Source organism: Strix uralensis, chromosome 8, assembly GCF_047716275.1.
Source record: "Strix uralensis isolate ZFMK-TIS-50842 chromosome 8, bStrUra1, whole genome shotgun sequence".
NCBI classification, from domain to species: Eukaryota; Metazoa; Chordata; class Aves; order Strigiformes; family Strigidae; genus Strix; species Strix uralensis.
The window spans coordinates 9,253,972-9,264,089 of NC_133979.1; the positions used below are offsets into that span (position 1 = coordinate 9,253,972).

The 10,118-nt window shown below is 46.0% G+C and overlaps 1 protein-coding gene across 1 annotated transcript in view; it reads left to right on the plus strand.

Moving 5' to 3' along the window:
• Positions 1–4,646, plus strand: part of BEND5 (BEN domain containing 5) — a 970,982-nt gene extending 966,336 nt beyond the window's left edge. The window contains exon 14 of the mRNA XM_074876087.1: positions 1,986–4,646. Within this exon, the coding sequence (XP_074732188.1) occupies positions 1,986–2,109 (124 nt within the window). The 3' untranslated portion in view covers positions 2,110–4,646. The remainder of the gene's footprint in view (positions 1–1,985) is intronic.
• The last annotated feature ends 5,472 nt before the right edge of the window (positions 4,647–10,118 follow it).

The window sequence follows — 10,118 nt, forward strand, 5'->3', positions numbered from 1 at the left end:
CATGGCTATGTGTATGGATAGGTCCTCCCCTTCCTAGTGTTTGTGTCTCAGTATGGACTGGTACAGCACCAACACCAGCTTGGCATGAGTCTCCAGCTGCCATAACAAATACAAATATTAGAGGGAGCAGACAGAGCGCTTAAAGAATAGATCAGGCACAAGTAGAGGACCCTCTTCATTTGTCTTGCTATAGCAGGCGAAGGTGAATGAACAAAATTGGCAAGGCATGGCGGGTACTGGGGGGGCCAGGAGCTGAGTGGGCACCCCGACGGCTCATTGGAGCCCCTTGGCTGCTGTGAGCAAGGCTGACAGCGCAGTCTGATTTCCTTCCTCGGGATGGGAATGGATAGTCAGGTTTTGCTGCTTTTACAAAGGAGAAGCCATCATATCTGCTTTTACAGCCGCAGCACAGCCAGCTTGATGAGGGGAGGTAATTCACGCTCTGCCAAGGTAAGTGGGAGATGCAGCACATGGGGTTGGAGCTTGGTGCATGCAGGGGATGATGATGGCTGCTCAGAGCTGGTAGTGCTTGGGGTGAGTGCGGAGGGGCCCCACTCTTCGCCGGCAGTCCACAGGCAGGGTTGTAGGGCTGCCTTGGCTGCCAGCGGGCAGCCAAGAGCTGGTTCCTCTGGCTCCTGGTCCCAGCATTTGGCTCAGAGGCACCTTTGCAGTTCCAGTGCAACCCACCAGTGCTGGTAGGTGAAGATCCCCGCTCTGGGACAGCCCAGTGCTGGCTGAGTCTCCCTGAGCAAGGGATGGTGCTGCAGGATCCATACCCCTTGTCATTCAGCCTCTCATCAAAGCGAGGTCTCCCAGTACAACAGTGTGAATTGTGCCAATTTTTTCCCAGGCCTGGCACTGCCCAGCAGCTCAGGGCTGAAACAGTCCAGTCATTTGTGCCTGTCTTGCCGTGAAACACGAGTGTGGCAGGACCCAGAGGGTGGAAAGGCGGTGAGAGCACTGGGCTGTGAGGTGCAGGATTTTAATTAAGGCCTCTAAGCAGAGGCTATAGAAGTAAATAGAACAGAAATGTTACAGAATTAACTGATAACAAAGGATAGAGATTTACTTTTTCTTAAAGTAGCAAACATTCATCACGCACACCATAAACACGCACCCAGCAGCACTTTGTCTGGGAAACAAGTCGTGAGATTTATCAGGAACCAAAGCCTTACAAAGTAGGTCTGTTCCCCCAGACAAGCTGTGGGAAGCTGAGGAGCTGTTTCTGTGGTGCTGAATTGTGAGGATCTCAGTTCTTAGCCTGTGAACTCCTGGGGCATCACTGCAAAAGTACTTTGTATTTAGCACAACTCTGCTGCTTTGGAGGCCAGTAGTTAAACTCCCACTGCTCTGCTAGGACTGTAGCCCAAAAGGTGCGCTGGAAACGCCACACTCCAAACTATAGTGACAACTAAAGTTTTGCATGACTGTTAGATAATTGGAGTTAACGGGCACGGTGAAATAGCCACGCAGGAGGAGTCTGTCACGAAAGAGTTTGGCCCCAGCTGTGAACACCCCTGGCAGTGGGGGCAATCCAGTGGTGAGCAGACCCGTGAACCCAGCGGTCCTGTGAACGGTATATGCCCCAGAAGGAAATATTCACACTGATACGAGGGCTGTTAATGAGCAGAAATGAAATGAAACATTTCAGGCGTGTGGGAGCCGCGGTGAGGAGAAAACGGTGGTAAGTGCATTACCCAAAGGGAAGCAGTGGGACCCTTCTCTTGGAGAGCTCAGAGCTAGCGCAAAGCCCTTGAAATCTCCTGGAAGGACTAACTGTGCTCTGGCCAGAGGAGGATGGCACCAGCTGGTCTTTAACCACCTCTAATTTGTCTCGAGCTGCCAAAGCCTTCCTTACAGATGCACTTCACTGTGAGACTTTACACATGGCTTCTCCTCAGAGCACACGCCACACACGTCCTACCTGCTGCTGAAACACCGCAGTGTTTTACAATACCTGTCCTCTCTCTCTCTTCCTTTGGCAGGAAGGAAAAACTGACGCTTTTTAAATGCACTCCCCAACGGGGCCAAGGGAACAGCCATGCTGGCGGCAAGCCAGAGAAGAGGAGCCAGGCACGTCTGAAGGACCAGTCTCTCACCATGCGATGAGAGAAGAGGAGGGCTGGTCTGTGGGGTGAGGCGGAGGAGCACATCGGGGTCTGGAACTGATGATGTTTCTCTTTTTTTCCCAGACAAGTATTTCTAAGATAACAAATCGTCCAAGGGGGAAAGAAGGAGAGGGAAATTAGCTAGAAATTTTACTATTGATTCTTTTTTATTTATAGATGGTAAATCAATTCCAGGGCTTTTTTTTTTTTTTTTCTTCTTTTTTTGCTTCATCTCTGGGAAAAAAAAGAGTGACCCAATAGATTTACAGAAATCATTTGCGGTGGCTGAAAAGCTATTTGTTAAAATGAGAAAGCCTCCCCTTCCTCCACTAGTCTCACTCTCTTTCTTTAAAGGGGTAATCCATACAATGAGCTAACGAGGGAGTCCTGGCTCCCCTGCTGCACCATGTGATGTCTCCCCTTTTAGTGTCAGGCTCAGAAGCTCTTATGCCAATTGCATGTGCTAGCCCTGTTAGCTTGCATTAAGAAAGCCTGATAAATAGCTTCTGGGAGTCAGGCAGGCGCTCCTCAGTGTGCCGTTTATCATCTGCTGCATGGTTAGGTTTTTTACTCTTCTGTCAGATCATTTGAGGAAAGGGGTCATATGAGAAATGTTACTGTCAGGCTGCAGGCATGAAACTCACTGCAAGACCTGTCTAACAGGCAGGAGCCATGGTCCCCCAGCAAAAACTGGGTGGGGTCTAGAAAGACTGGACTTCCCAACAGATGTACAGCTGAAGCAGTGTGAGCCTGGGGTAGTGCTGAAAGGGATGAACAGTGTCGTGCCGCTACTGTAAGAAATACCAGGTAAAACCTCGCCACCTTCCCATTACATGGACAGCATGTGAACTCCCTGCTCAAAGCCACTGTGACTAGGCAGTCCTGTCTCCTGTATTGTGTGACTGAAACATCTGCCAGTGATGTGGATTTGAAGCGTGAGGCCAGTGGTTCTCAAACTGAAGAGTAAAAGTGGGTTACCTTGAGGGGAGTCCAAGTATCTCTCAGGGGATGGGAAGGGAGAGTGCCTCTTGCCAACCCATCAGAAGCCTTGGGAAGCAGCTTCTCTTCACTGTCTTCTGCTAGAAGTTGGGCTGCAATGGTGGCTTGGAGGAGAGAAGGTGCCAAGACCCAGTGGATAGAGAGGGAAAGGATGAACCAGGCTGAGGGTGAAAAAAGATGTGTGAAACAGGTCTGAATGAGCTCCTCTTGGTGTGGGGTGGTCCTGAAGAATTAGAAGCCCCAGACACTCCATTCCCTAATAAAAGAGCTGGGTTGGTTGCTCCTCTCTTCTTTCCCAGGACTTCAGTGCAGTGATCTAAGAACAGAGTCAGACTCAGCTGGGTACTTGTGCTGGCCTCTGTGTAAGAAGAATGCATCCCGGGGATAAATAAAAAGGTATAAGAAGAACTGAGAAATATAGGCTAAAACAGACCTTCTAGGTAACTTAGATTTACTGTCCCTTGTGAAAGTACTCCTTGATTTTTTAGCAATGAAGACCTGGTGGCAAGGCCTGAGCATGACCAACACTAAAACAAGGTGTGATCCTAGGAAGAACTGAAAGCAGCTTGGGTTGCATTCATGCAGCCAGGAAGATAGTAGGCCCTCATATGTGCTCATCTGTCTTTGATTATGGCTCCCATATCTATATCTCAGTGGATAGAAGGGAGTTGTGTGTAAGGTCCTTGAGCTCCTTTCCATACAAGTAAACACAAAGCAAGCAGGGTCAAGGCTGAGGTCTGCATTCTGTGTCTCAGAACCTCACACGTACTTCTGGAGCCCCATCACAACATGCCTCCTGGGAGCCACCAACACATGGTTTCCATCCAGTTAGCATTACTGCAGCCAGAAAGAGTGAGCAGGTACAAGTCAGGACAAAAGTTTGGCTTTGCATGCCTCTGAAAAAGGGCAAGCTACTCAGGATCTGACAAAACTTGGGCTGATCGTCTTTGTGCATTAGCCACCCATTAGCTGAGCTTTCATTAGTTAGTTAGTTTCACTCTGAGAGGGGGAACTTAGTTGAAAACAAGAAAGAGATGTCCCTCTGGAAGGAAAATTATTTAAAACACCAAGCAAACCTGATATTGTCAGCATTTCAAGGTGAGGGGGTTAAACTGTGTACATTTTGGGGGAGAATAACATGCCTTCATATGATGAATTCCAAGGCATCCAGAAAGCCCAGCGCTGGCTCTCTGTCTCCAAAAGCAGAGTAATGAATAGCAGTGACAGTGTGATAATTAAAATGACCTCTTGGAGATATGGATTAGAAGGTACGCAGAGGGGGGATAAGTTCTCCTTTGAATTAATCTAGTGCTAATTTATGACTATCGTTGGATTTTATAGGGTTTTAGTGGAAGACTTTCAAAGTTGGTTTACTGGGGTGATAATGTTCCTTCTGCATATTCATTGGAAAAACACTTGCAGAATTCCTCATCATTTATTTTTCAATGATTCTATATATATAAAATATGAGAGACTTTGAGGTGTTTGCTTAGCTGCTAAAGAATCTACTCTAGAAATATGAATAAAGTGATAAAAGCAGCTGTGGAATGAGTGTGTTGTTTCATTTTCAGTCCTTCCTCCTCATATGCTCTCAGAGTCTTCAAAACCAAGACATGGACAAGTGGGTTATGGGAAGCCCTTGTGTTGCCCTGCTATCAGTTTTCAGATGCTCCCGCTATCTGACTTGTAAAAGTTGGTCTTTTAAGTTTAGATGTAATAACTGGATCTTCCTGTCTCTGCTTCTTATGTGCCTCCTGCCACCCATATCTGCCCCACAGCCTGCAATTTCCAGGTCTGCGTATAGACCAATGTAGGCCACTCAGCTCTGCCAGAGATGCTTCCTTTCTGCTGAGTTACCCCAAGCTTTTAGTTGGATAGAAAGGACAGATTGAAGGTAGTTACCCATATGGGAAATGATGACATCCCATTTGTCAATGCCCATGCCGGTAACCTTCTTCCCATCCTCTCCACCTGCCTAGCCATACCATAACATCCAAACATACGGTTATCTGCCAACAGCATCTGCCTTGCTCAGTCGGGCAGCATGCCCGTTCTGGAGCCCATCCTCCCCATCCTTGTTCCAGCACATCATCATCAAACTCTTTGCTCTTGCCTCCCATTTCACTCCAGTCTCAGTTTGGCACCTTCTGGTCCAGCCACAGCCACCCCTACCCTCTGAACCCTATAGGCAAGAGTTGACTCTATAGTGCTTTCTACTGAGATCCACCTCTGCTTTTGGGGTTCACCAGTAAACCGTTTTTCTTGAAAGCTCTCCCTGACCAGCTGGGGATGGCAGCCTGAGCCTTTCACTGTCTTTGCTAGCTTGCGTTGAGGGCTTTACACTGTGGCGTGGCAGAGGGTGCATGATGTGGGCACACCATTTCACAAATTCTTGGGGAGACTATCATGGGAGCTGAAAATATGAGACCTTTTGATCCCAGTCTTTAGTTTGGTTCGCTTTTCTCCCACATGCGTGCTTAGTTCTTCTCCACCTGAGCGGGCAGATCCTGCTTCAGAGCCTACTTCTAGCCTGTCATGAGCCTCTTCTTCCTGGGGAAGATGAGCTATGTCTCAGACGTAAGTAATGCACATTGTACACTCCACAGTAATTCTTTACTAGTCACTTGTGCCAGGTCCAAGGTAAGGTGACACCAGGGATTTTGAAAGGTTCAGAAGTCAATATGGGTCCAAAACTGGGCATCTAATTTGAGAGAATGGTATCTACTCTTAAGAACAAAGGCATGTGTTTATCTGAGCACAAGTGGAGGGATCTTCTTGTGGGGAGACCAGAGCCCCATTGCATTGCCCTGCCTGTTTCCACCCTCTGCCTGGGGAGCTGGAGGGCCCCCCCTCAGAGCAGTACCAATGTATTTAACTCCCTTTGTACAGGACTGGGTGATGAATATTAAAATGCTAAAATTAACTTGTTTGCTGTGCATTCTGCTCTCCTGACAAGAAAATCCCACTACAAGCCCCTGCACAGGCAGTCTAACTGCGCTGAATTGAACCCTTGCTGTGAGGGGATTATATATTCTGATTGGGGCTGCGTTTGCAATTATTTTCTCTGCCACACCAAAGACCTTTACTGCAGAGCTGCAAACCAGTTATAGGAACATGAAATGCTTTGACTTCTTCACTAGGGAAACATTAATCCAATCACAGGTTATGTCCATTACAGACTATGGCAATATTGTATACAGGAATTCCCTGGAGAAGGTTCTACAAAAATTGGAATCTCTCTATAACCATGTTATGAGATTTACTGGTGTGGATAAAATGGGCAGAGTTAAAATTACCAGGCTGGCTATCTCTAAAAGACAGGTGAAGTCTGCTGGCTATCATTGCTTCATAATATTACAAATGGAAAAGCCCTGAAGTAATTGAATAACACATCTGCTGAAAAAACCTTGTGAACTGCTATAACCTAAAGATAGACTGCAAGGAAACAATGTATGTACAGCACCCAGTTAAAAGCAAAAAGATGCTTTTCTTACCTGGTGCAGGAAGATATCGCAAATGCAGATACAGATTCTCTCTTTGCCTGTTAGATTATATATGTGTCTGTGTGTGTGCTTTATATATATATATATATATCTGTGTGTGTGTTTGTGTCTATCTACTTCTTTTCATATAAAAACAAGTTAAACCAGTTTCTTCAGCAGCCAGAGGCATGGTGCTGGATGGTAACGATTCATAAGCAGAAACGATTCACTGTGTTTCCTTTGTACTGGAGGGTGCTAAAAACATTTGACATGGCTTGCAAAGGAGCTGAGTTCTGTCCCCTTAGTCTCTCTGTCCTCATGCAGAAAAAGATTTCAAAGCACTTTGCAAGAGTTGATTAAGGTTTTCCCTGTGCTTTAGTATCAGTACTCAGTGGTCCATGGCCACAGTTTAATTAGCAGAGAGCAACTTCACAGGGTCGCTGCAAGCCCAGGGCTACCAGGAAGATGCACGCTGATCCAGCAAGAGCACTCTGTCTGTGTAGGTAAGCACACCCTGCACGCTCCGTTCAGAGGGGGAGGATGGCCCACGGCCCACCCACTGCCTGGCATCGCCCTGCAGTGCAACTGGGTGGCCCAGGGCAAGGAAGAGCCAGCCAGGCCTCCTGCAGCCACGCGCTCCAGACCCAGCAGAGCTGACCAGCCACCGCCTCATCGTTCTCGGGAGGTAAGTGTGATACGGACTGGACTTGTTGTGGTGCATGAGAGGGGATTTCAGATCAGTTCACACACAATACATCCTTCTATGGTTCTGCCTGGGCATGGAGGAGCACCTCTCATTACTCATGTTCTTCCCCATCTGGCAGCTCTGAGGAGAGACCCAAGGGCACCTGACATGAACTGCATTGCAGCAGCATGGCTGTCAGAGCTCGCCAATACGGCAAGGTGTGATTTATTTCACGTTTCATGCACCTCTCCATGGCAGAGTAGCACACATGGAAGGAAGATATGCTTTTGTGAGAGCGAGTGTGGAGGGGTTTGAATCCTCCTGTGGAAGGAACACAGGGGAGGCTGAGAGCCTGAGTACTGACGGGCACGGTGTGTAAAAGAACTTTAAAATCAATCCTTTTTTTTTTTTTTTTTTTTTTTTTTATGAACTTGTTTATTAAAGAAGTTCTTTATCATTGAGGATATCTAAAAAATTCCAAATTTACAAAATATAAAAATGCTGCTTTTCCAGTAAGACTTGAAATTTACTGTCTGGAAGCAGTGGGAACAGAAACAATCCAACTCTAACCTAGTTTCAGTATCAGTAGCCTGAGTATATGAAGGAAGCTTTTCTTACCAGCTAGTATTTGGAAGAAAAAAGTACTAGAACAAGTTTTCCCATTGGAGACAAAGTCTTTCTCACAGTCATAAGGGAGCCAATATCCTACTGTGCTCCCCCGTTACATACACAAAATTATACTGAGTATAAAGAATCCCCTGTTAATTTTGTACATTTAGGGCTGTTATCTCTGGTACTTCCAGCCAAAGCAGCCTGAACAAATGCTGAGGATTTGTACACATTTCCCTTTCGTGCTAGGTGAAAGGATTTTTTGGTTTTGCTTCATGTGTGTACCACTCAGATCAGTAAGGATTGTTCTGTAGCATTTATGACCCATTTTAAGGCTGGATTAATAAATTTCTACAGGTGTAATTTTTGAGGCCCTAAGTATTACCCATGTGGTGTGATGCATTTGCGAGATGCCCCTTTACAGAGCCTACCATCCAAATCCCCATGATATTTCTACCTCATACAAATGTTGCTTTATATACCTTTTTTCCATGTGAGGAAACACCCATTTCTCACATGGTGGTCCAAGACTCAGGCAGCTGAAGTGAGCTGAAGCAGGACATAAATGATGAGGCCGCTTGCTGGTGTTTACAGTGCTGAATGCAGAGCACAGTCCTGCAGGAGACAGTCTGCTCTTGGTGGGGAAGTTGTTTTCTGGCAAATCCATGTTGTACTTAGCACTTTTATTTCTTTGTCCCCTAAGGCAGGTTTCTTTTCCCTTTCGGTTGGTCACAGCCCTGTCACACTCCCCAACAGTTTGAGCAGCTGATTCTGAGTCACCAAGTGGAAAATACATAGCATGTCCAGGGAGGCTTGACGAAGTGGGAGGAAGAGGAGAGAAAAAAAGATGGAGAAGTACGATTTAATTTTAGCTCAGGAAACTGGTTAGAAAATAGAGGTGCTCTTTAGCATGGGAGTGGCCCTTCTAGAGCTTGTGGTTCGGCACTGAGGGTTGGGTGAAACCTTTGGGCCTTTTAGGTGAAGAAGAGTTTTGCTATTCTTCTAAATAAAACCAGGACTTCACCCTGGAAATCTTGAATGCAACTCTCATCTCTTCTATGGATTGGATGTTGCAAGATTTAGGATAAGGTGAGGAATATTTATTTCTGTGATTAATCTCTACCATCCAAAACACCACGATATTTCTACCTCATACTAATGTTGTGTTACATACCTTTTTTCCGTATGAGGAAACACCCATTTCTTGCATGGTGGCCCAAGACTCAGGCAGCTGAAGTGAGCTGAAGCAGGACAGAAGTGGGTTACAGAAGTGAATGAGACTCCACGGCTGAGCCACAGCAGCCAGCTGAGTGATGGCAGTGGGCGCTTGGCTAAATCATCACAGATGCTCCCAAGGCAGTGTTGACAGAAGGTAAACAGTAATTAATAATGGCTGTTAAATGCAGATATTTCATACCTCTCATCCTTGAAAAAATGGGAAGAAGGATTTTTGCAAAATACTTCCTTTTCTGTCACTCTCACACTACATGTTCGGTAAATCCTCCTCCTGAACCGAGCTGTCGTTCAGCCATCCTGAGACTTCCCAAACCATTCATCTGAGGATTTCTGACTGAAATGGCTGTAAACATGACAGTCCCCAGGTTATTAGTTAGTTCCATGCCCACGATACAATCAGGGGATCTGTGAGATGACAGGTTGTATGGAAAGCCACACAGAGAACCCCAGAAACCCCTATGCCACTTGCTACAATCAGTGTAGGTGCCACCTTTTGGAGTTATTCTTTGCCCAGGAAAATCTCCAAACATTTCTGATGACAAATCAACATTTCCTAAGCTTCCTTGCTCAACTTCATCATATTTTCACACTTATTACATCCATGTAACCCATAAACAAAAAGCTAAAAAGAATGTACTTCACTTAGGTGTTGCAGATAGGTAGAGTGATAGTTAGCTGGAGTAGTTCTGCCATGAATGCCAACTGCCCTGCCTCCTGATACAGGGGTGGTGCAAGACATAATAGAGACATGATGATGGCTCAGAAAAAATGGTCACAGCCAAGTTCTCCCTTCAGCCTGAGGCATGTGCTCTTTGAATGAAGCTGTTCTTTGGTGCTAATGCCACTTTTAAATGATTTAAATAATAAATTTCAAATCCGTAACCAGATTTAGAGTGGCTCATGCATGGGTTGAAAAAAAAATCACTAATTTTCATTTATTTATAAAAATGATGGCAATTTGCACAGTGTGGGGCCAGAGGTGGAAACCAAAGTTCTGTT